This window comes from Arachis stenosperma, chromosome 1 (assembly GCF_014773155.1).
Source record: "Arachis stenosperma cultivar V10309 chromosome 1, arast.V10309.gnm1.PFL2, whole genome shotgun sequence".
NCBI classification, from domain to species: domain Eukaryota; kingdom Viridiplantae; phylum Streptophyta; class Magnoliopsida; order Fabales; family Fabaceae; genus Arachis; species Arachis stenosperma.
The window spans coordinates 118,896,386-118,922,684 of NC_080377.1; the positions used below are offsets into that span (position 1 = coordinate 118,896,386).

Below are 26,299 nucleotides of genomic sequence, written 5' to 3' on the forward strand. Positions count from 1 at the left end.
CAGGTGAGGGGAAAACACTTTATTCATCAACCTTTGATATGTGGCCCCCGCATTCTTTAATCTGAATGGCATGACCACGTAGCAGAAATTAGCTCTGGGTGTGATAAATGATGTTTTCTCTTGGTCTGGCTCATACATTGGGATTTGATTATATCCCGAGTAGGCGTCCATAAATGATAAGTATTGGTACCCCGAGCTAGAGTCTACTAAGGTATCAATACTTGGCAAGGGATAAGGGTCCTTAGGACATGCCTTATTTAAGTCGGTGTAGTCGACACACATTCTCCATTTGCCATTCTGTTTTTTGACTAGCACTACATTGGCTAGCCATGTTGGGTACTTGACTTCTCTGATGAAGCCAGCTTCCAGGAGCGCCTGTACTTGTTTTTCCACTATTAGGGCTCGTTCTGGGCCGAGCTTGCGTCTTCTTTGTTGTACAGGTCGGGATCCTGGATAAACCGAGAGCTTGTGGGACATGAGCTCGGGGTCAATCCCAGGCATGTCAGCGGCCTTCCAGGCGAAGAGGTCGGAATTATCTCTTAGGAGCCTAGTCAACCCGTGTTTTAGAGTTTCCCCTAGGTTGGCTCCTATATGAGTGTTCTTCCCTTCCTCTTTGCCAACCTGTATCTCCTCGGTTTTTCCTCCTGGTTGTGGTCGCAGCTCTTCTCTGGCCCTTGCGCCACCGAGCTCTATTGTGTTAACTTCTCTGCCCTTTCCCCTTAGGTTTAGGCTTTCATTGTAGCACTTCCTTGCCAACTTTTGATCTCCCCTTACCGTTGCTATTCCCGCTGAGGTCGGGAATTTCATGCAGAGGTGAGAAGTAGATACCACTGCTCCGAGTCGATTGAGGGTAGCTCTGCCGATTAGAGCATTATATGCTGACCCCACATCGATGACTATGAAGTCTATACTCAGAGTCTTTGATTTTTCCCCTTTTCCAAAAGTAGTGTGAAGGGGCAAAAATCCTAGTAGTTTTATTGGCGTGTCCCCTAATCCGTATAGGGTGTCGGGGTAAGCTCTTAATTCTTTCTCATCTAACCCTAGCTTGTCGAAGGCGGGCTTAAAAAGGATGACTGCCGAGCTTCCTTGGTCCACCAGGGTTCTGTGGAGATGGGCATTTGCTAGGATCATGGTTATCACTACTGGATCATCATGTCCAGGGATTATTCCTCGCCCATCTTCTTTTGTGAATGAAATGGTAGGGAGGTCGGATGGCTCTTCCCCGACCTGATAGACTCTTTTGAGATGTCTTTTGCGAGAGGATTTGGTGAGTCCTCCTCCCGCGAACCCTCCTGAGATCATGTGGATATGTCTCTCTGGTGTCTGTGGTGGTGGGTCTCTTCTATCCATGTCGTCTCGCTTTCTCTTTCCGTGACCGTCCGACCTTTCTATGAGATATCTATCAAGCCGACCTTCTCTAGCCAGCTTTTCTATCACATTTTTAAGGTCGTAACAGTCGTTTGTGGAGTGACCATATATCTTATGGTACTCACAGTAATCGTTGCGGCTTCCCCCTTTTTTATTTTTAATGGGTCTAGGGGGTGGCAATCTCTCAGTGTTACAAATCTCTCTGTATACGTCCACTATAGAGACTTTCAGAGGAGTATAAGAGTGATATTTTCTTGGCCTTTCGAGACCGAGTTCTTCCTTTTTCTTGGTTTTCCTTTCCCTCTCTTTTGTTGAGGGAGGGGGTCCGGGTCGCCAACTCAGGTCTCTTAATTTGGCATTTTCCTCTATGTTGATGTACTTTTCAGCTCTTTCCTGTACATCATTCAAGGAGGTGGGGTGTCTTTTGGATATGGACTGCGAGAAAGGACCTTCCCTAAGTCCATTGACTAACCCCATTATTACTGCTTCGGTGGGTAGGTCTTGAATCTCCAAACATGCTTTGTTGAACCTTTCCATATAGGTTCGTAAAGATTCTCCGACCTCCTGCTTTATTCCCAGGAGGTTCGGTGCATGTTTCACTTTGTCTTTCTGGATTGAGAACCTCATCAAAAACTTCCTCGAGAGGTCTTCAAAACTAGTAACCGACCTCGGGGGGAGGCTATCGAACCACTTCATCGCTGCTTTCGATAGAGTGGTCGGGAAGGCCTTGCATCGTGTAGCGTCGGAAGCGTCAGCTAGGTACATCCGACTTTTGAAGTTGCTCAGGTGATGCTTCGGATCCGTGGTCCCGTCATAGAGGTCCATGTCAGGGCTTTTGAAGTTTCTCGGAACTTTAGCCCTCATGATGTCCTCGCTGAAGGGGTCCTCCCCACCTAAAGGTGGTTCTTCGTGTTCATCGCGGGAGTTGCGACTTTTGAGGGAGGATTCCAACTGTAAGAGCTTTCTTTCTAACTCTTTTCGTCGTTCCATCTCCTCTTTTAGGATCTTTTCAGTTTCCTTTTGTCGCTCTCGCTCCTGCTCTAATTGCTCCAGGCGGCTGTGGACTAATCCCATGAGTTCAGTTACATGGGGTGGTCCTTCTTTTTCTGATTCGCGCCCTTCTGAGGAGTTCACCTTCGGATTCTTTATTCCAGAAGTGCCTTCCCTGTGTTGATTATCGATTTCTTGGTGGAGGGTGAGGTCCACATCATTGTTGCCTGTGTCCAGATTCTCTTGTTCAGAATCTGTCTCCACATGGCCTTCTTCATGGGATCTATCTGCCATCGTTGGATGATCTCTCAGGTCTCCGGCAACGGCGCCAATGTTACGATGGGTAACCGGAGATTAATAAGATGGATGGCTTTGGTTGGCCCAATCATCCGCGGATGGTGGCTTCCGAGCTGGTTGGCACGTTGGAGCCTCCTTCCGACTTGTGCTCGTGAGTGAATGGGGGGGGTGGTACCTGCAAAGACACTCCAATGCCTAAGTTAGCAAGGGTGTGAGCAGGTCTAGAGAGTATTGGGCTTAGAGATACCTGAGGGGTGTCAGTGTATTTGTAGTGGTGAGCCAATAACCACCGTTGGAGTAGTGCTATATTTTTAGGGTGTTAACCGTCCCATTATCTTAGGGAGGTTAAGATATGGCTTGATTAAAGTAGTTAGAGAGATTTTAGGGGCAGTTACTCATTTGAGTGAGTGCTTATCTGCCAGCTATTCTCCGTCCCGACTTCTTGGGAGTAAGTCGGATTTGACACCGACTTCTAAGTGTGAAGGTTGGTGTTTAGTAAGGCTCGATCCTCTGGACTAGGCCTCTTATTTGGACCTGGGCCTTTATTATTGGGTCAGGGTAGGAACACCTACATTAGTCTCTTTTTTGGAAAAAATTTTGTACAATATAAAACTTGTTTATAAATTCTTTGAATTAGAGTATCTAATTAAACAAATATTTATATAATATAAAATATAAAATTTTAATTAAAAGTTTTGCTAAAAACTATTTTTTGTATAGGCCTAATTTAAAATACTCTATAAGAATTTTTTTGTCACTTAGATATGAGAATTTAATTACAAATTTTTAAATCACAAAAAATTAATTAAAATTTAGATAAAATTATAACACAAAGAAATTAAGTTTATTTCATTAGAATTAAAAATGGTGTGAATTTGGAATGTGGTAGATTTTGCTCAACCTGATTTATAGTGCATTAATACATTGAATGTTTGCCAAACACAAGCATATGCTAATTAAACTATTAATATTTTCTTATCCTACTAAAAAGTCAAGTTCAATATTAACATGTACCTTTTTCTAGTTAGTAGTTTTGTTATCTTTCTATGAATAATTATTATTTACACATGTTATTTAGATTATTTTTTATTAATAATAAGTTTTTTATTGTAATTTTTGTAGTGAGAGTACATAAAATGTAAAATAGAATTATAAAAAAAAAAACACTAACACATTTTAGGTGTTGATAGAGCATTACTGTTTTAATTAAAAATTTCACATTATTTTTGATAATACACAGTTGTTCACGCCATTCACCTAATTAATATGCTACCCAACCCTAATTTGGACAATACTAGTCCTTACAAGCTTTTATATAATAACTTACCTGACCTTTCATGTTTAAGAGTATCTGATTCTCTTGTATATACCTCTACATTAACAAATATAAAAACAAAACTAGACCCATAGCAAAAAATACAGCTTTTCTTTGTTTTTCTCCATATAGAACACCAGAAGTATCCACAAATGTTACTTCATCCAGTAGAGGATGTGGCATTTGAGAACATTAGAACTTCAATAAAAATGACCCTCCAAATGTTGTTAGGCCACCAAAGGCTACCAGCATCAACATCAATAGTATTTATAGGAATACTTCTCTTATCAAGTTCCGACATGACAACAACGAATCTATCAGTTGTGAGCTTTGATCCAACATGTGCTCCTAAATAATCACATCTTAACAAATACTTTATAAATGCATCTTGATTTTTCACAATTTCTAAAATAATGCTTTATTGTTTTTAAATATGTATTGCATCTCTAACATCTGCCCAAATCAGTTAAATGACGCTTAAACCGGAAGATATTTGTCAGGAGCGCATTTTGTAAACCAGCTACATCATCATCTTTATCTTTTCTGCCAAATTAGAGCGCCAAATCCACCCAAAGTTGCTATTTTCGATCGAATTCACTTTCTTTGTCAGGAGCCAACGATAACCTTATCAAGAACCATAGGCTTTTAGCGATGCGGGCCACCAGATCCATCCAGACTCCAATTCTGACATTAGAGGAGAAGAAACTGATTGACCTCATAAAAAATTGGCGTTGCAAGCTTATCCCCTCCCAAGTATCATTGCCCCACAAATTAGCAAGAGAAAAATTTGTTTCAGATATGTAAACATAAGACGTAAGCTCACAAAATTTGTCAAGAGAACTCTACTCATCATACCAAATCGATTATTGCATATTTTTCACATTCCATCGAAATCCTTCTTTTAAGATATTATAAGCCTTTAGAATATTCCTCCAAGTAGTTGAGGTATGGTGACAACGAATGCTGCCCATGTCCTTGGAGTTCTGGAAGTATTGTGAGTTAGAACCTGCACCCACAACTTGTTTCTATTATTCAAACAATCTCAAACTAACTTGCCAAGAAAAGCTATGTTCGCACAGAGAGTATTTCTTATCACCCAAGTCACCTGCCTTTTTAGGAGTTATAGCAATATCCCACTTGACCAAAGGCAACCCTCTCCCATTCGCTTGACCCTTCTATAAGAACTGACACATCAAAGAATCAATCTTGTTGCACGCATACTTTGGAAGAAGGAAAACTTGCATATTGTAAACTGGAATAGAAGCCATCACCGCATTCACAAGACAAAGTCTGTCCGACTTGTTAAGCAAGCACCACTTTCAACTAGCAAGCTTTTTCTAAATCTTGTCAATGACCTCCTGCGCCATCTTCTTAGAAGCCCTATCATGGCCAATATTAACTTTCAAATATCTTTCTAGATCTTGGCAAAATCGGATACTAGAGACCCATGAAAGCACATCTTTTCTTTTCGTTGAAACATTCTTGGAACATTGAGCCTTAGATTTATGGATATTCACCTTCAATCCAACGCTTGAGTAAACATATCTAGAGTCTTCATAACCTCTGTAACCTGAGTTTTTGTGGCTTTACATAAAAGTAATAGATCATCAACAAATATCAAATGAGAGATTTTTGGGCATGTCTTGAAACAGATACCGGATCCACGATCCTTGGGAGATTTTATACGATATAAGACAAGAAAGATTCTCCATACAAAGCACAAAAATATAAGGAGACAAGCCTATTACCATTCCACAAAATAGACAAAGAGGACGAAGTCACACAAGCCATGATAAGATTAATAGTAGCCACAGGAAAACCAAATTTGATCAAGGAATCGTCAGTCTACTCTGTCATAAGCTTTTTCAAGATCCATCTTAAAAGTCATAGAACCCTTCTTCGACTTGTTTTTCTCATGAAATACATTATTTCTTGCACAATTATTATATTTTCCGTTGTTCCTCTTCTTATTAGAATAAAACCACCCTCAAAGTCCAATGATCTCAGAAAGTAAAGGACGAAACCTATTAACAAGCGCTTTTATAATAATTTTGTAAATAACATTACATAAACTAATAGGATGAAAGTCTTCCGGATAAGACGGAGCTTCAACTTTGGGGATCAAAACAATGAATGTGTCAAAAACAGCCGCGCCTGCAAAGGCTCTCTTCACTAAGCCCCATACATCATTGCTAAGAGAGTCCCAAAATTCTTTATAAGAGAGAGCTTGAAATTCGTCTGGACCCAGAGCCTTGAAAGAATTAATTCATGCCGAACACAGCTCTTTTCACCTCTTCGAACGCTACTGGTTCAACAAACTTTTGGCAGGCCTCTTTTCACCTCTCTACTAAGAGAATGACAAGGAAATTCCTCCATGGCATTCAGATTAACTGCCTCCCTTGTAGAGAAAAATTTTTGAAATAAAGAGTTTGTTTCCGATTCCAAAATCATAGACTCAGAAAACAAGTGCCATCATCAAGAAATAATCCATGAATCTTATTCCAAAATCGAATCCTTTTCTTGCTAATATTTCCAAACTAGGATGGTTATACACAATTCTAGTTTGCGAGATCAATAATAGGCTTATTATTGTAATTTTTTTAGTGAGAGTACATAAAAAATACATAGTATGTAAGGTGTAATAACTCAATAAATATTTTTGTAAAAAAATTTTTTATTCTCTTTAACAATAAGAAGAACTTATTTTTTCTTCCTCTTTTAATTCCTTTTGATTTATCAAACCATCAATATCACAGCTTAAACAGTTTAAGGTATGAAATTTTTTTCAACACATCAAATAAATTAATCCTTAATTTATCTTCTAATATCTTGTGGGTTCCTCATTTTTATGATTAGCCATAAACCAATAAACATTCATAAAAATTCTCAGCTATATATTATATATACAATAAGAGAGTCATAAGAGTCATTTGTGTCATCATATAAATTGACATCATCTCTATATAGTGCTCAAATTGAAGCAAATCAAGATGCAACCGACAACTATACCAAAATGTAACATTGTCAGCACACAATAATGGTTCCCTATAAGCGTGCCTACTAACTAAGATTATCTTTTAACAGCACATCATCCACCAGTGCTTCAACTCAATTTATGCAGCAAATGAATTGTTGCATGATTAAAAAAATCAATGTTAGGCCTAATATATGCTGACGTGTACACCACTATTGTCATTTGCTAAACACCCCGTAACTTTGCTCACGTGTCACACGTGTACATAATCAAACATCAACCATCGAAAAAAATGTCTCATTAGTTTAGGTTACGATAAATATTAAGAATTATAAGAATTTATTATTTTTTTTATTATTTTTAAGTATTAGTTTAATTTTTTTAATTTAATAATTTAATAATATATCTATATTTTTAAATATTAATGATTATTTAATAATCAAAATTTTTCTTGATAAGTCTATAACATTCTTCTTAGATTATTTATATCACAAATTTTACAAATATATTGATATACTCTAAAAAAATAATATTTTTAAAAATTAATTTACTATTAAATATTAAAAAATAAAAAATATTTTAAATTATAAATTATATATTTTATATCTTAGATTTTAAATTCAAAATTATTAATTTAAATTCTAAATTTAAATTATTAATATAAAATATAATAAATAAAAAATTAAAATTTATTTAATTAACAAAAAGTATAACACTCTTTATTTACTTAGTAAAGAGCGTACCATTTACAAATGAATCTATAAATTCTTAACGAAATTTGAGTCGAAAAAATATCTATCGAAATAATTTTTTTTATTCACAATATTTAATTCATTATCTTATTTAAAAGAAAATAAATACGCATCAATTTAAGTAATTCTCTCAATTATTTTTCTTAGTATTGATGAAAAAGACTCTTTAGAATTAATTTGTTAGCAAAATAATTAACAATGCTGTTATATTTTTAACAGTATTTCTACCAATTTATGCCAACTCTTATTTATAACCGTGTTTAATAGAAGTGTCTTTGTGGATGTGTCTAATAAAAATATTTTTTTTATGACTGTGTCTAATAAAAATGTCTTTATAGATATATTTTTTGAATATATCTCTTTATACATGTATTTAAAGTATAATAATTAATTATTATTGACAATAAATTGATAGATAATATATTGGTATCCTATACTTTTTCAATAATTAATTGTTCACATAATACACGAGAATATGAGCAAACTGGGAGTATCATGCTTACAAAGTCAAACATAGTATGATCAAACGTTCGTTTGCCACTTCAACGGCAGTTAGGCACAAGGTTCATAATTTTTCTAACATGCTGCTTCCTTCTAACTTCTTAGCCTTCAAAATCTTGCAACTGCTCCTATATTTATTGAGCTACATTGAACTGAACTTGGCATCCTTAAGTTCCTGTGTATCTTTCTATAGTAGTCATTTGTCAACGTTTTTCCTTCACTATATTTTCCATTTTTTGTTTTGTTTTGTTCTCTGATTGTAGACAAAAGATATTGTGATTCATGATGTGTTTTTTAAGAGTTACAACAATGTTCCTATTTTTGTTTTTGGACATTGTTAACTCAAGAGTAGTTCATGGGGAACAAAATGCCCCCCTTGTGTATGATAAAAGTTCACTTGTTTCATTCATGTTATGCATTGTTTCTGACCCTGAAAATGCTCTAGAGAGTTGGAAGTCACCAAATGTTCATGTTTGTGATTGGTCAGGTGTGAAGTGCAGCAATGCAAGTGATAGGATCATAGAGCTTGACCTTAGTGAAAAGTCATTGGGGGGAACCATTTCTCCTTCACTTGGAAACCTCTCTTCCTTGAAAATTCTTGATCTTTCAGGGAACTTTTTTGTGGGTCATATTCCAAAAGAGTTAGGCTATTTAATTCACCTAAGACAACTAAGTTTGTCTGGGAATTTTCTTGAAGGTGTCATTCCCTCAGAGTTTGGTTTCCTTCACAGCTTGGACTACCTTGACATGGAAAGCAATAATCTTGATGGAGAAATTCCAACATCACTTTTCTGCAATGGAAGTTCACTAAGTTATATAGACCTCTCCAATAATTCCTTAGGGGGATTTATCCCTTTGAGCAATGAGTGTGTCCTTAAAGAACTTAGGTTCTTCTTACTTTGGTCTAATCATTTTGTTGGTCATGTTCCCTTATCTCTTTCAAACTCCACTCAACTTAAATGGCTTGATTTGGAGTCAAATATGTTAAGTGGAGAGCTTCCATCTGAGATAGTACACAATTGGCCACAATTACAGTTCCTCTACTTGTCATATAATGACTTTGTCAGCCATGATGGTAACACCAACCTTGAACCTTTCTTTGCTTCCTTGATGAACTTGTCTAGATTTCAAGAACTCGAATTAGCGGGAAACCGCCTTGGTGGGAAGCTACCTCATATTATTGGTGATCTTCCTACTAGTATGCAGCATCTTCACCTAGAAGGAAATCTCATATATGGTTCTATACCTCCACATATTTCCAACCTTGTCAACTTAACTTTCTTGAATTTGTCTAGTAATCAAATAAATGGATCAATCCCCTCTAGTTTCTGCCACATGATTAGGCTAGAGAGAGTTTATTTGTCAAATAACTCATTACATGGTGAGATTCCATCAGAACTTAGTGATATCAAACACCTGGGCCTTCTAGATTTGTCAAGAAACAAGCTTTCCGGTTCAATACCAGATAGTTTTGCCAACCTTCCCCAGTTAAGAAGGCTTTTACTTTATGACAACCAGCTTTCCGGGAAAATCCCACCAAGTCTTGGAAAATGTGTCAATTTGGAGATTCTGGACTTGTCTCACAACAAGATTTCAGGCCAGATTCCTGCAGAAGTTGCAGCTTTGGCTAGCTTGAAACTATACTTGAATTTATCAAGCAATAACTTATATGGTCCAATTCCATTAGAACTCAGCAAAATGGATATGGTGCTAGCTGTTGATCTTTCCATGAACAATCTATCAGGAAGAATCCCACCACAACTTGAAAGTTCCATAGCACTAGAGTACCTCAACCTTTCTGGTAACTCCTTAGAAGGCCCTATCCCTTATTCATTAGGCCAATTGCCTTATCTTGAAGCACTTGATGTGTCTTCAAACCAGTTGAGTGGAGTAATACCAGTTTCTCTGCAGCTATCTTCCACCCTCAAAATACTCAATTTCTCTTTCAACAAATTCTCAGGAAATGTCTCAAACAAGGGAGCATTTTCATCTCTGACCATAGATTCTTTCCTGGGAAATGATGGTCTTTGTGGCACAGTAATAGGCATGGAAAGCTGCCATAAGAAACACAGCTATCATTTGGTGTTCTTATTGATTCCTGTGTTACTATTTGCCACTCCTCTTCTGTGCATGTGTAGGTACTCCATGGTAATCAAGTCAAGAGTGAGAAAGCGATTCGCAGTTGTTAACAAGGGCAAGTTGAGGGATGAGGAAGAGGAAACAGAAGAGCTCCATTATCCAAAAATTTCATATGGAAATCTTAGAGAAGCCACAGGAGGTTTCAGTTCCTCGAGCTTAATCGGTTCAGGCCGGTTTGGACAGGTCTACAAAGGAGTCCTCTTAGATAACACAAGAGTAGCGGTGAAGGTATTAGATACAGAAACAGCTGGCGATATCTCATGGAGCTTTAAGAGGGAATGCCAAATCATTAGAAAGATTAGGCACAGAAACTTAATAAAGATCATCACAATTTGTAGTAAACCAGGATTTAAGGCTCTTGTGCTTCCTCTTATGCCAAATGGTAGTCTTGAGAGGCACTTATATCCAAGTCATGGGTTAAACCAAAGGTTGGATGTGGTTCAGTTAGTGAGGATATGCAGCGATGTAGCCGAGGGAATGTCCTATCTCCACCATTACTCACCAGTGAAAATCGCGCACTGCGATCTTAAGCCAAGTAATATACTTCTTGATGAAGATATGACAGCTTTGGTTACGGATTTTGGAATTGCAAAGCTTGTAAAAGGTGATGACAGTGCCTCCACAAGTTACTCAGCAGCATCTTTCAGCTCAACACAGGGCTTATTATGTGGCTCTGTTGGCTATATAGCTCCTGGTATGTACTTTGTGAATTCTTATCCAAGGTTTTCCTATACTATGTTCAATATTATCACGTATTAGTGATCATACTTTTTAGTACTTTCTTTTTATGTTTTTTTCTCATTATTCTCTCACTCAATTTTTTCTTGGACAAGATAGAATATGGCATGGGAAAACATGCTTCAACTCAAGGTGATGTTTACAGTTTTGGAGTGATTCTGTTAGAAATCGTCACGGGGAGACGCCCCACGGATGTACTCATGCATGAAGGATCAAGCTTGCATGAGTGGGTTAAGAGACAATACACAAACCAAGACAAGCTTGGAAAATTGGTTGAAGAAGCGTTGCAAAGATACTCTTCTTGTTTGCCAAGTCATCATAACAGAACAAGGCAAGATGTTATACTTGAACTTGTGGAGTTGGGACTTATCTGCACACAGCAGAATCCTTCAACAAGACCAACCATGATGGATGTAGCACAAGAGTTGGGAAGATTAAAGGACTACCTCACTAATCCAAATTCTTCATGCAGATCAGAAAATTCAGTCAAATAGTAATTAATTAAGAATATAAATTTTGATACTATGTCAATGAAAATTTTGTATTATAGTCCAAATGTTTTAGTCAATCAATAAAACATTATGAGTTTGTGACCTTCCATTTTTGTAACTAGCAATATGTATCCTCTTATTTGTATCCAATTATTCTGTTTAAGTCCAAACTTTGTTGTTGTTATCAATTATCATGGTCAATTAATTCCATTTTATTTTCAATTTGGATAGGTATCCATTCTTTTTAATAGATAGTTAGATACCATTCTGATACCAGTAATTTCTTCATAACTAACATGTGTTCTCTTTATATTTACAGATATCTTGAGAGTTTGGTGTACAAATAATATTATTGATTTATTTTATATTCTGAGCATGAGAATTGAAATTATTATGCTTAAAAGCATGGGATGGAAATTTCAATTTGTCAACCAATTCTCATAATATTTAAACAATCAATTTGGTTGTCTATTTCTCTTTTTGCCTAACTTTTTATATGCATATACTTATCAAGTGGATATTTGAAAAATAATCCAGATGAAAAAAACTTTATGAGAGTTTCAGAGATCACTTCAACACGAGAAAACCGCTATGCCATGATTTTTGCTTCGACAGGTTAAGTTGTCCCTTGACAAAGATCACAAGCAAGATTACATAATGACTTGGCATGCCAGATATCCACATTAAATTAACTCAAAATAAGAGTCAGAAATCATATATTCATATTACAAAATGTTGACAAATCTCAAGAAAATCTTATTAGGCTGTGACACCAGATAAAAAGTTACCTAAATGATAGATGTAAGCCTCAATTGTTCTTCATGCTATTATATTGGAATTCAAGTTGGTATCTCTTCTAATCAACTTAAGTTTTTGGACAAGTTGTTTCACGACATAGTATAAGAATTTCTATGAATTAATGTCTAGAGTTCAATTCTTGTAATTCAAAAGAAAATAATTTCAGTATAAGATAAACAAATAAAGGGAAAAGGGTAAAGTACTAAATTAGTCCCATATGTTTGGGTCTAATCCTATTTTAGTTTTTAAGGTTTAAAGTGTCTTATTTGAATCCAAAAAATTTTCATTTAGCTTCAATATAGTCCTGCCGTGAAGTCAATGTTAAATAATTAACGTCACCGTTCTACCAAACCTTAATATCCTTCCCTAAAGAAGAGGTACAAACTCGAGAGGCACATGATCAACAGTGGATGCATCACCGCAAGTCACTGGTCTTGGTTTAAGCACATGGAGAACTTATTCGAAAACTTTTTTTCGCGGGAAAGTTCGTCGGTGGTAATGAGGACAAGGCTATCATCACCTCTACCGCGGGGAACTCCCCTCGACAACCGAAGAGTTTGGTTATATAAGTTTTTGTTAGGTATTATGGGTGCTCAAAGTCCCACATCGAGTAGTATGGGATGCTTGATGTTGTAGATAAGGAGAATGGTTCTTTATTTAACATTGGCTTCACAGTGGGATTATATTGAAGCTAAATAAAACTTTTTTGGATTCAAATAAAACACTTTAAACTTTAGGGACTAAAACATGATTAGGCCAAGGGACCAATTTAATACTTTACCCCATTTAGAGATATAATTATTATCTCCATCTATCGACTTAAACTTTTAGGATAAGTGATTTCATGACACAGGTTTTTTAAAGAAGCAACTATCTATCTTATTATATAACTAAAAACAAATGCTAGGTCGGTTATCTTAGCTTTACCATGAGATCATAGGAGGAAAAAAAAACTATGGTTGCTGATTTGTCAAGTTTCTGTCATGGATGAAAACTTGGACAAATCAGGTGTTCCTTATATAAAAAGTTTCCACTGTTGTTTAATGATTTAATCACTTCTCCACTTGTCAAAATGAGGGGCCACAACAATATTAATAAATATATATACACATGATTCACCAAGGCCCTAGAAGTTTGTGATATCATTCCAAAGTTCAACTATGTCATATCTATCAAAATCTCTTCATGAAGTTATTTGACATTTATACTGGTTCTTTTGAAGAACAAAATATATTAGCATCCTATAAATCTTAAATATGGTAACATATTACAATTATAATGACATTTTTTACCTACTAATGCTACTTAATTCACACTCCTATTAGTTTCAAAGGTTACCTGCCTAAACAAACTAAAGCAGGGGAAACCAAACATTGCATACTTAATTTATCAAAAAAGTATAAGAATTTAGTAGCAGAAGTATCGTAGAATACAAAACCTTGCTGATTTAGATGCTTGAGACAATCTTGTGCATAATTCAATCTGGTAAAATTCCACCAATCCAACACAAGAAATGGTAGTATTAGCTTTACTTTTATAAAAAAATTGTTTACTAATTAAGTTTGTTGAATAGTAATCACTTCAGTTCAGCCCAATTCAAGTTCATCACGCTTCTTTCATGTCCCCTACCATTTTAGTCTTAACATTCACATTAATGATGGGTTGATTCATCATCATCTACACAAAGGTATAATATCTTCAGAGATTGGAGTAAAGTAGTTAACAAAATAGTGCAGAATCCTATTAGTCTTAAATTGACTTGGAATGAATAAAATATGTAGGTGCATGTACTAGCACAAAGCAGCACTAGTTCTTCTGCATGAAACTAGAAAATTCCTATTAATAAAGAGTGAGTTAGGTATCTATGCAAAATAGTTTATTTTAGTAAAAATATCATCTTCTATAATGTAAAAACAAGGCCACAAATGGCCAAAGAAGCATATAAAAATGGTTAAATAGCAGGTTCTCTTCCAATATAATCATGATAAACAGTTGAATTATGGGTTAATATCTTGCTTTAATTAAAACAAATAACAGAAAATGAGTTCATATAGGAGCATAAGGTAGTGATGAATATGCTCATCTTTTGTGCATGAAAACTAAAAGAGATGGTGACTATGTTAATTGCACTACCACATGATGTTGACCTCCATGATCAACTTTAATGGAACTGTTACAATGTGTAAAATGCAGTGGCCCTTTATTTTAATTTTCTAAAAGAACATCATTTCTGTAATTTTTTGTTTTTATTAAATCCCCTTCATTTGCTCTCTTTTTCATGACAACAATCATGGAGAAAAAGAAAAACATGGAGAAACTCGGGACAAAAATTCATTCCCCTTCAATTATAGAGACCAAAAGAACATTATACAGTATAAAGTTTGCACTTTGCAAAGGATTTCAACCTCAGTATACAAAATAACATATCAGGATTACATTCTTCTCCAGTGACAAAAAAAAAAATCAGCTTAGAAAATCTAATCTAACTGCACATATCACAAAATCTTCTCAGTGGACAAAATCATCTGTACTAATTGATAAACTGAGTCGATCGGTTGTTTAAGAAAGTCATTCTGGTAAATTACCTTGATCAAATCCAAAAGTATAACATTGCCTGTTCATAGAGTTGAAACTGTTATCTTGAAGGAAATAGAAGCAAAAATTATTGAACATAGAATACAATAATAAATGATGACTAAGTTCAAAAGTATACTACCTCTTGAAGAGGATCCAGTGGCACATTCTTAGGTGGAGGAGTTTCAGTTTTGATAGACTTTATCTCGGACATAATCAAAGTGATTCGATGGTATATCTCCTTCAACAACCTCAAATGTTCTTCTTTATCCCCTTCATGTGGCCTTGGATTCATTCTTTCCCTCTCGAGCCGTTCGATTCTCTGATGCAACCTTTGAATCTCAGCTCGAGACGCATTGCTTTCAGCATCCATCTCTTCCTTTTTCTGCCGAATGATGGTCTTCATATCTTTGGAAATAGGCTTTTGTGGAATAATCTTGCTCTTTCTCTTGTCTATATCAGGTCTAACATTTGATTCTACAATTTCATCAGACAAAGAATCTGGTTTTGTTAATCTGCTATCTGCTTCTAAAACCTTTTTCTCACTAGCTTGTGGCACTTCAAATACATCATGAACATTAACCAAGGTAGAGACACTTGCAACCGATTCTCTATCGTTTGTACTTCCATGACGACTCGCTCTACTTGAGATTACTTTATCTGTTTGATCAGAGGTTGCTGGACTGCCTAATTGTGATAACAATGAACATGATCTCCCTCTTCTAATCCTTGGTCTTGGACATATTTCAACTCCAGATTCTTTGCAATCTGAAATCTCTTTAACTTTTTCATCTAACTTTTTGATTTGGTTCCAATATGAATCAAGTGATCCATTAGGATAGTCTTCCTGATCATTGTTCTCAGCCGATTTAGGAACCGGAATATTAAATGGAGTAGGACTAGGAGATCTGTCCCTCTTTCTTGCAGCTCTAAATGTATTCTTAAAAGCAATAGGGGGCAATGATTGCAACCTTCTCATAGAGCTACTTTGATCATCGTCTCCATTTTGTTCACTTCTATTAAGAAGAAGATCATCAGGGAATTCAAGCTCACTGAGATTGATATCTACTCCCAATGCCAGAAGCTTCTGTTTGTAAGCCAAGACTTGGAACTCAAGAGCAGTGGTTTCCATCTCCTTCTGATACATAAGCTCTTCAAAGACTTCAAGAGTTTCCTCAGCATGACCTATCTTCTCCTCTGCCATTCTCTTGTAGTGACTTGCCTCCATCTTCACGGCAGCCTTTTCGCCTTGAAGACGAAGTATCATGTCCATAGCTTCGCTGGCTGCAGTAGCAGAGGCTTCTCTTTCCTGATCCAACTCTGCATGTAGCTGCTGCAGAAGAATTTGTTGGGCTCGGAGTGTTTCCTTCATTGCTGTTATATCAGCCTCCGCCATTGGAGACGCTGTGCTAGTTTCAACCATTCTACAGGTTCACTTATAGTTACTTCTAAACACAAGAGACAGCAGCATTTTAATCACAACTATATGATGACACACACAAGGACTGAATTTTCTTTGTATCTATGTGATCAATTTCACAATTCAATAAATAGCAATGCATTTGAGCATACAAAATAGATATATACATATAAGAAATCAAGTTTTCAATGTCTGTAAAAAACAATGCTTAATTCCCACAATTTTGGAAAACTAGGAACCTTTCTTTTGACGAAAAAACAAAATGGAAATATAGATGCATCCAAGTAATGAAGCAGAATGGTGTTAGCAGCAAGGAAAATACAAGAAAATAAATTAGAAAAATGTGGTGTTAGCTACATAAACCATATAAAATTGGAGCATGCTTTCATTGCAAGGAAGAAAAGAAATTTATCAAATGTACCTTGCAGGTTCCAAATGAGCGTGAACGGATTCAACAAGACAAACGCGGAAACACCCTGAAGAAGCAGGATCCTCTGTTTTTCTGCATCAAATTCCAACAAATTAAAAGATTATCAGGAAGGGGAAAAAAACCGAAAAAAACGAAACTTTCTGTGTTGGGTATTTTGTATACGAACAGGCGCAGTTGGAAAATTCATAAGAGGACATTTTCAGGAAGATCACAAGTGAAGAACAGACATGGGACGAGTTTCGTGGCGGTTGGGTTACAAAATGCAGACAAAATCATTGTTCATTAACTACTTTTTCTTTTGTTAAACACATTCATTATCTGGGACGGTGATTAATTGTTTTGTTCTATGATCGGGACCCATGTTTTGGATTATTATTTTTTCTTTTTGGGTGGCTTCAAAAAAGTAGTTTGTTGTTGGAATCTAAAGGAAGGAGGGGAACCGTCATTTCCAACGGCTACAATGGAGCATAGCCACGACTACCTTAAAAAGAAAGAAGAGAAGACCGGACCGGAAACAAGAACCGGTCCGGTTAACCAAGAACCGGTCACTAACCTGATTTTGCTGACTTCTATAAAATAAAAATAATGATTTTGATGCCATCAATATGTATTGCACTCTGGAAACATTGACAAGTGTAAAGCCATGGTTCTGCAAATCTTTTCATTAGTATATCTTCTCATTAATTTTCTCCCTATTTTTGTCTATTCTTATATTTACAATATTCTATTATCCAAATCTTGTCATGTTTAAAAATAGGAAATTGTGTTTAGGAGCGATCAAATAGGCGATTAACTTCTGGCTTTACCAAAGGCCAAACATCATTATTATCATTGTTATCATTATCATGGTATTTCTTAAATAAGTTCTTATCAAATTGCCAATCTTGTTACTTCCTTGCCTAATTGTTGTGTGGTGTTGTGCTATTGCTATTCGGTGGTTTAATATGGAAAGGGATATAATAGTTTAATAATAGATCTAATAATTTTGAATATAATCAAAGAAAAATAATATTTACTTAAAAATAATATTGTCTTGAAAAACTTTTAAGTTAGTCAACTGTTAAATGTAAATATTAGTTTTCTAATTGGAATAACATTGTTGTTTATTAGTCATTTTGAATATAGTGGAATTAGTTATATTCAAATAAGTTTCACCATTTTAATTTGTTTCTTTTATCATTCACATCACTTGTATTCTTTTATCCTTCTATCATTACCTTGAATGAATTCATGTGTCCTGTTTTTATGCATGTAGTGTTGGAGTACTACAAACTTTTTGCATGTATTCTCTCTTAGCTTTTGTTGAAAATACACTAGTAACTATTAACATTAGAATAAAACAAGTTGTATTTTTTTTTTACATTATTTACATAAACATTTATAATTTATGGTATGTACAAGCTAATAAAAATGAATTGAGATTTGTGTAATGTTCAATACAAGCTTTAAGTTTCTACAATAATAAGAAGTACCATTAGATGAGATAAGTGTAGTAAGTAATACTTATAGAAGTTTGATGTGAAATATTGTGGTCATGCTTACGTTTATAGAAGAGTGAATAAATAAGCTTGGATGGTAATGTGAAAAGATTATAGAATTGTAAGATACCAATTACTCATTATGCAACAATATTGATATGAACTATTAGAAGTTACTTCCAAGAAAAAAGAATGCTGAATGCTGTTAAGAATTTATCATCCATGTTTTTGTTTCTAAATAATTAGAGTCCAAAAATAATATAAGAACTAGTTATCATGATCAAGAATCTCCTAAATGAAACAGAAAGAAAGTAGGACTATACTATATTCTAATACCATTGGTACTTTCATTCTAATCAACATGAAAATCAACTTCCATCTTCAGGTCCGAATCGCCAAGAATCTATCATGGAAAAAAAACAATAAGTTATTCATTTTTCAATGAAAGATGACAAACTAACAAATATCAAGCAGTGTTCAGCTTGCATGGGATAACACGAGAAAGTGAACTGTGAAATAAATAATGTCCATTGACCACTACCAATGATAAGCATCAGTTTCAAGCTAACTACAACTTGTGTTCCAAATAAGGAGATCTAATCAATAATCACACTTGTACTAATGGCTAATGGCCATGATAAATAAACAAAATATAACTCCAATTCAACACAAACAATTTATCATAGCCGAAGTTCTGTCCAAGGCCCAAACTGAATTCTTGTTAATGGTTTTAGGCAGCTATTCAAGCAATTTTTGTCCATGTCTCTACTCTTTAGTTTCGTAATATTCGAATGTTTATCTAAATTAAAGATAAGATCAGTAATTTGAGTACCTTCATGAAGTCAGATAAGACCAAAACAGAATCTTTTTGATAGCCTGCTTCCTCAAGGACCTGTGTAAGAATCTCCTGTAAAAGGTACAAAGGGAAACAAAATCCATCAGAGGCAGTTATAATAAGCAGATCACATCAACCTCAATTTGCTTTGCCAATTGAAATGTTAGATAACAATACCAACCCACGGTCGTTGCAGCAATAAACACCAAAATCAGCTACTAAAATCAGCCACCAATGTATTTGTGTATAAATACATGTGTGGTTTAATTTATTTTCAATGTGTATTTATATTCCAGCATGTATTTTATACTCGTGGCTGACTTTGGTGACTAATTTTGGTGTACACGTAGCATAACCCATTCTAAATAAATGGGAAGTGCAAATAGAACTACAAATTTATAAACCTTTCAAAGAAAGCTTATACCTTGATCTCTTTGAATTCAGTAAGCAAGTATATAATGTAATGTAATGAAATGAAATATGACCTCCATCTGTTTTTCAGGCATAAATTGTCCAGTCATATCCTTCAGAACCCTTAAAATGTCACGGAAAGTTACTTTGCCATTGCAATCAGTATCATACACCTTGAAAATAACTAAAAAAAGAAAACACCAAATCCAATATCAGATTATCAATCTATTTCCTTAGCCAGAAAGAAAGGGGAAAAAGAAATTTACATTCAATTTTGTGTTGCACAGTGGCACGAGGACTAAAGACGGATAAGAATGCAACAAATTCCTTGAAGTTCAAACCATCCAACATGTTGAGCAAAGAGTGAGAGAGAGGGTTGAGCGAGAATTCGGGAATGCTGAGAAATTCATCGGAGGGAATGAAGCCGCAGTTCTTACGATCCAGCTGGCAAAACCTACTGTACAGAGATACGATCTCCTGCTGCGTGACTATGGTGTTCCTCCAGCCACAAATCAAAATCAAAATCAAAATTGAAAAAAAAATGGTAAAGCGTTTTAATTAAGTTTTGCGAATTACATACAAGTGTCTTCGCAATATTTCTGGACCTCTTCGATGTCGTACTGCGTTAGCATGGAGGAAGAGTTTCCCATCGCGCCAACAAGAAGGAGAAGGAGAAGAAGAAGAAGAGGAATGGAATGTGATGGAATGAACAAAACGAGTGTGTTTTAAGTATCGCTTTTACTTTTTCCAACTACCCAACTACGTGTTTGATTCAAACATATTATATTTTTGTTAAATTTCAAAGTATATCCATGGTAATGTTAATTTAATATTTGGTAGAAACTTCCGGTCGACTTCACGTGAAGTTGATATCTAAGAGTCGTTAGATGATTTGACTGATTTGACTAAATTTTTATCTACCGAATATCAAATATCAACTTCACGTGAAGTTCACCTGAGTTTCACCTTAATATTTATATATTTTTATTCTAATATTTTTCAATACTCTTATTTTCAATATTATTTTAGATTATATTTTTTATTATTTATTTGTAATTAATTTTTTATTTAAATTATCTTTTTTAATAATATTAATAATTCATATTATAAAAAATTATAATAATAAATAATATATAAAAATTATAATAACAAATTTGACAAACTCAAACAAAAAAAAAAAGTTTCATATTTTTTTAGTATTTTTTATTTAGTATTATTTTAGATTTTAATTTTGTTATTACTTATCACTTTATCATTATTTATATTTAATTTTTTATTTAATTTATCTTTTTTAATGGGATTAATAATTTATATTATAACAAAATTACAATAATAAACATAATATACAAAATTACCGTTACAAAATTTACAAAACCAAATAAAAATTAAAAGGATGTGTAATTCTTGGTATTCTTCACACACATTTCATATCCTTTTTCTATTTAACCATTAGTGGCTCTTGGATTCCTCCCTCAGTGGGCACCTTTAAGATTAATTGTGATGCTAGCTATCCTGGCAGTGGTGCTCGAGTTGGTTTTGCTTGTGTTAGCAGAGATGGGAAGGGAAGGTGGCAACGAGGCTGTCTGAGAACAATTGAGAGTCGTAGCATTTTGCAAGGAGAGTTGTTTGCTATTTGGAGAGGCTTTCTTTTAGCATGGGACTCGGGACAAAGAGACATTATATGTGAGACAGATTGTGTGGAGGCTTTTACTATTGTCAATAATTTACAAGATTGCTCTGGGTTTATTGATCCTTTGGTGTTAAAAATTCGAGATATCATGTCTTGGAAATGGCGTGCTGCGGTTGATCTTGAGAGATGCAAATACAGTAGCAGACATCATGGCAAAGACTGCAATGAGGACCATTTCTCCCCAAGTGGAGCTTCCGTTGCCTTAAAAAGAATTTGAGAGTAGTATTCAGCGAGACTGCCTTTCTTAAGCAGTTTCTTGTTTTTTTTCTCATTCTTAGTTTTTGTTTATTTTCTTTTAAGTCACCAAAAAAAATATCCTTTTTCTATTTCGTTTCTCTCAAAAACAAAGCTCAATGGCCAGTAATAATCTATTCATATTCATAGTTGTAGAGCTTTATCCGAATTGTCATATGAGAAATGGCGACAGCGGGGTGACATTTGAGTGTCAGAATCCGATACTGTTTCGCACTCAGTGTGTGGAGACGTTGTCGGATTTGAAAAGTTTGATACTGAGCAAGCTTGGGGGGACACAAGCGAAGGAAATCGGAAGAGTGGCGTATAGGTTGCTGGCACCCATGGAGAATGGAGTCTTTCGATTTCGGCTATTTCGACTTCACGGGGGACGAGCATGTGCGACTGATGTTCGACATTCACGGGAGGATCATGTGTGAACAGGTAATGGAGCTGTCCGCCGAGGTGGGTCACGGTGGTAGTGGGAGTTCCACACAGGGCACGTATGTGCAGGATGACCGACCTCTCTCACCACCGCCCATTCATGTCGCAATTCCGGAGAATGAGGCAGAGGAGGGTGAGGAGGAGTCGGACAAGGACTACGTGACAGACAGTGGAGACAGTGAGTCTTCCGATGGCGGCGATGAGGATGAGTTTGTGCCGGAGACACCTATAAGGGTTGTGACGTGCCATGTGCTGCCTCTAGGGGTGGCAAGCGGGGAAGCTCGCCCCACCCCGCCCCGCCTAACTGCAGCCTGGCGGGCTGGTGGGCTAAACCCGCCAAAACTCCTCTTTTTTTTTTTACTATTAACGATTAAATAATATCATAGAAATTTATAAAAAACGGCCCTGACCCAAAAAACACTTGGTTCGCTGGAGAAGCTTGCCCCGTCGAAATTCGCCATAGCCTATGATCCGTCCGTTGGCTATAATTCGGCTCAGGTAAAACTAAAACTATAAATCGGAATCAATCTGGTTAAAACCAAATACACACATGCAGGAGTACGTGTTTTGCTCTCCTAACAAACTTATCCTATACAAACAAATAACTACGTGCTAACCCAGATGGCATAGGAATCTCTCCGCAAATCTCTCTAAACAAACTCACTAAAGCAGTTATCACATAATTATCCCACTAAATAACAGCTCCGCTATCCCACTAAATAACAGCTCCGCAATATTAGAGTAATCGTACTACAACAATTCTATAAATACGTCCACCTCCAATCTTAGGTACACAACACTATTCATTCTGAGTCATTTGATACTCTTACTAACTTAAGCGTTGGAGTCTCTTTGCAGGTCCCAACCTCCTCCGGTGTTCCTTTGACGATTGAAATATAGCTCGACATATGTGCCTTTAGGACAGAAAACTCGGAAGGAGTTATATCTCGGCATTAGAAGGAGTTATACCTCGGCTCAAATTACTGGACAGGAACAGCCTATAACTTAGATGGTACGAGTTAGACGAACTTTTTAAATTTAGTGATCTCAAATTTTCAGCCAAATCCACTTTTTTTAAAGGGTTACACGCTCAGGGCGGGTTTCAAACTTTCGGTTGCCACCAATCCTAGGTACACAACACACCACATACTCTTCACATATTTTATCACATTTTTTTTTCAATTACATTCTCTATGATTTAAACTCTAGACCTTTGAGGTACAGAGGGAGAAATATGCCATTAGAGCCAAGGCTCATTGGCACAAATGCTAAACCTGACTTCTACCACAACCGAATTTATTGAAATGGACCTCTTCTGTATTAATTGGGCCCACCCCAGTTGGGCCTAATGGGCCGCATGCTCGAATTTTAATACTTGAGAATTATTTCATGGGCCTACGCAACCTTTAAGAAAATGGGACTATTGTGTCCAATGTAATAACCCAATCAAAGGTCGAACCAAAAAAAAGTTTTGATTAGAAACCATAAAGGTTGGAAAATGATGACAAAAAAAAGTATTGACCAAAGATAAAAGTATGAAGTGAAGGCAAAGAACTTATTAGGTTGACCAAAAATAGTCCAATCATCTTATATTTGTTTGATTAAACAAATGTAGAATGATGTCTTGTGTATGCAATACTTTATTGAGCAAGGTTAGACACTTAATTAAATTCCAGATCTACGACATATTTTGTCCTCGACTGTTGGGGACCTGTTGAACTGGAAGATAATGTGAAAAACAAAACAAAAAAAAAACTATTAAGACTAGCTTAGCTGAAACTAGGTAAATATTTTTGTGTTTCATTTGAAATATTATTGTTGAAGTCCGATGTTGTACTTAAAAATTTTTCTTAAATCTCTCTAGGATGAGAAGTGCAAGAAAATACTATAATCAAACTAAATTCACAGTTAAAATTAGTACGGGCTAAAATAATGGTATTTGTGTAACATTAATCTAAAATAAAATATATTAGGTGGCTGTCTAAATATAAAAACTACATTCATAAACTAAAAACCTCTAGTATATCTGCCCCTAATAATTAGCAGCTATTCATTCAGCAAAGAAAAACAAGCTTTGGGAGGAGCATACAAAATGTAGCAAAATGGATACCGTGGTTTTTTTCTGACTTAGCAAATTATATATGTGCTAAGAGAGACAGGGTTTTCCACATTGACCATTGTCTATTTGTTTTGTTTTATTTTATTTTATAAGAAAGTACAGAAACTACGTTTTTTTTAACAACGTAAATAATAAGTTAAAAAAAAATTAATTTTAATTTTAAAATTTAAAATTTAAATTAATTAAATTTATTTATATTTAATAGATCTAAAATATAGCCTATTATTCACGATTTTTGTTGTCTACCTAACAAAATTGTTATTGTTATTTTATTTTTAAACAAAGGTTTGTTCCATTGAACCACTATGCGACAAGCTGAAAGATTTTCATTGAGCTGGAGTGACTTTAAATCATTTCCCCCCTAATCATGGCCAATTGTTATTGCTTACTCTTGGCATATATAATACATTATTGCATGCATAATAATTAATAACATTGGCGGCTAATTAAATAATATATATATATACGTACTACAATAGTTGACGTGCAATAATAAGTACTTGCAAACTTATTAGCTTGTTTAATCCTTAAAATTGAATCTATTTGATGTGCTTTTGAGAGATTGGTATGGAATATAACGACCCCCTACTCATGTTACCTTACCTACTTACCTTGTTCATTAATATAATTACTATGCTAATAATCTTCTTATTACCATCACTTAATTTCCTTCTTTTCATGTATACTTCCAACGGCAACACTTTAGCTTAATTAGCTTGGAGCAAAATCAATTATTAACACCTATCATGTCAAACCCAAAATATAATAATAGCAACGAATCCGTAGTTAATAGCCTAGTCAATCAATTTGGTAAGTCGAGTAGATAATTTATTCGTCTATTTAAATAAATGTTGGGGGTTTGAATTTTGCTTTATATACAATATTTTATTAGTCTACATACAACAAACTCTTAAATAGAGATCAGATCCATAATGAATTAGTCTTTGATATGTTGGACTAGAAAATATCGTGAATAACAAAAAAAATAGCTAGGCTCCAAGTCAAGTTTTTAAAATTTCATTTAAAATTGAACCTATCATCTCTCATACTAGTAATATAACTATAATAAACAAATATAAATATAGCGATGCACCATGCATGTTCGACCTTGTACGTATACATAATAAAAGTATAAATATACTAGTATACTACTAAGAGTTTCGTTAGGGAGATAATGGACTATTTGTATAATGTGTAAAATAAACGATTGAGTTATAAGATAAACATCTCTCATACTATCTAAAATAATCATCCGAGTACTAGGGATAATAAACATCTTCCCAAAAGTTTAAACTAATTTTGGGATTTACCAAGGATCCAACTCTTAACCTTTCAAATCTAGAGCTCTAATACCATGTTATGATACCACTCATTCTAAAAGCTTTCACGAATGGAAAAAGGTAACACTAATGATTATATCTCTAATATTCTATAAACTTTGATTGTACATATTATACAAATATTCTATTAGCTCCTCATACTTTTTTTTACTACTGAATATATATAGTCGTTTCACTCATTTGGAACAGGGGGAATCCAATGCAAAGGGTAATAGCTAATAATCATCCTCCGACGTACAAAACAAAAGAGAACAAAATCGCGGGAATCCAGAACCATGCAATTTTCTATTTTGACGACGACAAAATCCCATCATTTCTCAAATTAAACTACTATGCTTTCTAATTAATCAATCAGTATTCACATGGGTGTGCTTTGCCACAAGAAACATAGTAAAATTTGAAGCACTGGATTTATATATAGGTGGTTTCTATGGTAGCACGAATTTGGGTGGCTAAGAATGAATAATGTTTGACTAATAAATGACTTCAGGACAGATGGCATGATGAAATATGAAAGTGGAGTATTTGAACATGAATTTAACCAAGTTTAAGTGTTTGACTAACATTATGGTAACGTTTTCACAATTATCGCACTTAAACTTAAATTCTTTGATTAAATTCACGTTTAAAACACTCTACCTGCATATTTATCATGCCATCTGTCGTCACGTTATTTGTCAATCTATCAAACATTATTCATCTTTAACTACCTAAATTTGTGACACCACAAAAATCACTTTATATATATATATATATATATATATATATATATATATATATAGGCTTCAATCGTTACTGTTATGAAGAAGATTGTGTTTTCTATAACCTTATGATGAGAGCACTTATTCACCTTATCTCCATATCAATATGTCAAAAATTAATTCGTTATGAATTTAAATTCTATTTAAAAATTTATTATTGGCCAATAAATTACTATATGTATATATATAAAGTAGGATTTAAA

General features: G+C 34.9%; 3 protein-coding genes across 5 annotated transcripts; 1 reads left to right on the forward strand and 2 right to left on the reverse strand.

The window, feature by feature from the left end:
- The first annotated feature begins 8,374 nt into the window (after positions 1-8,374).
- LOC130960249 (putative leucine-rich repeat receptor-like serine/threonine-protein kinase At2g24130) lies at positions 8,375-11,723 on the forward strand. The gene is made up of 2 exons (XM_057885610.1): positions 8,375-11,030; positions 11,174-11,723. The coding sequence occupies exons 1-2, from the start codon at positions 8,480-8,482 to the stop codon at positions 11,566-11,568; spliced, it is 2,946 nt and encodes a 981-aa protein (XP_057741593.1). The 5' UTR covers positions 8,375-8,479; the 3' UTR covers positions 11,569-11,723.
- A 2,961-nt stretch (positions 11,724-14,684) lies between these two features.
- LOC130946434 (myosin-binding protein 7-like) lies at positions 14,685-17,382 on the reverse strand. 3 transcript variants are annotated; one of them, XM_057875205.1, is made up of 4 exons: positions 16,954-17,382; positions 16,779-16,859; positions 15,080-16,361; positions 14,685-14,977 (listed from the first exon to the last, which is right to left on the reverse strand). In XM_057875205.1, exons 3-4 carry the CDS (start codon positions 16,358-16,360, stop codon positions 14,954-14,956), a joined length of 1,305 nt encoding a protein of 434 aa, XP_057731188.1. In that variant the 5' UTR covers position 16,361; positions 16,779-16,859; positions 16,954-17,382; the 3' UTR covers positions 14,685-14,953. The 3 variants fall into 3 exon arrangements, with proteins under 3 accessions (XP_057731188.1, XP_057731179.1, XP_057731171.1); XM_057875196.1 differs by having other exon boundaries at positions 15,080-16,382; positions 16,954-17,376; XM_057875188.1 differs by having other exon boundaries at positions 15,080-16,385; positions 16,954-17,376.
- Positions 17,383-18,407: 1,025 nt separating this feature from the next.
- Positions 18,408-20,251, reverse strand: LOC130946455 (uncharacterized). The gene is made up of 5 exons (XM_057875215.1): positions 20,092-20,251; positions 19,778-19,999; positions 19,586-19,695; positions 19,098-19,172; positions 18,408-18,668 (listed from the first exon to the last, which is right to left on the reverse strand). The coding sequence occupies exons 1-5, from the start codon at positions 20,159-20,161 to the stop codon at positions 18,618-18,620; spliced, it is 528 nt and encodes a 175-aa protein (XP_057731198.1). The 5' UTR covers positions 20,162-20,251; the 3' UTR covers positions 18,408-18,617.
- Between the last annotated feature and the right edge of the window lie 6,048 nt (positions 20,252-26,299).

Coding starts and splice junctions, on each gene's coding strand:
- LOC130960249 (XM_057885610.1), top strand. CDS start 8,480: ATGATGTGTTTTTTAAGAGTTACAACAATGTTCCTATTTTTGTTTTTG. Junction 11,031..11,173: donor TGTTGGCTATATAGCTCCTG/GTATGTACTTTG, acceptor TGGACAAGATAG/AATATGGCATGGGAAAACAT.
- LOC130946434 (XM_057875205.1), bottom strand. CDS start 16,360: ATGGTTGAAACTAGCACAGCGTCTCCAATGGCGGAGGCTGATATAACA. Junction 14,978..15,079: donor CACTGGATCCTCTTCAAGAG/GTAGTATACTTT, acceptor CTCTATGAACAG/GCAATGTTATACTTTTGGAT.
- LOC130946455 (XM_057875215.1), bottom strand. CDS start 20,161: ATGGGAAACTCTTCCTCCATGCTAACGCAGTACGACATCGAAGAGGTC. Junction 20,000..20,091: donor GAAATATTGCGAAGACACTT/GTATGTAATTCG, acceptor GGAACACCATAG/TCACGCAGCAGGAGATCGTA. Junction 18,669..19,097: donor TCTTATCTGACTTCATGAAG/GTACTCAAATTA, acceptor TTTCCATGATAG/ATTCTTGGCGATTCGGACCT.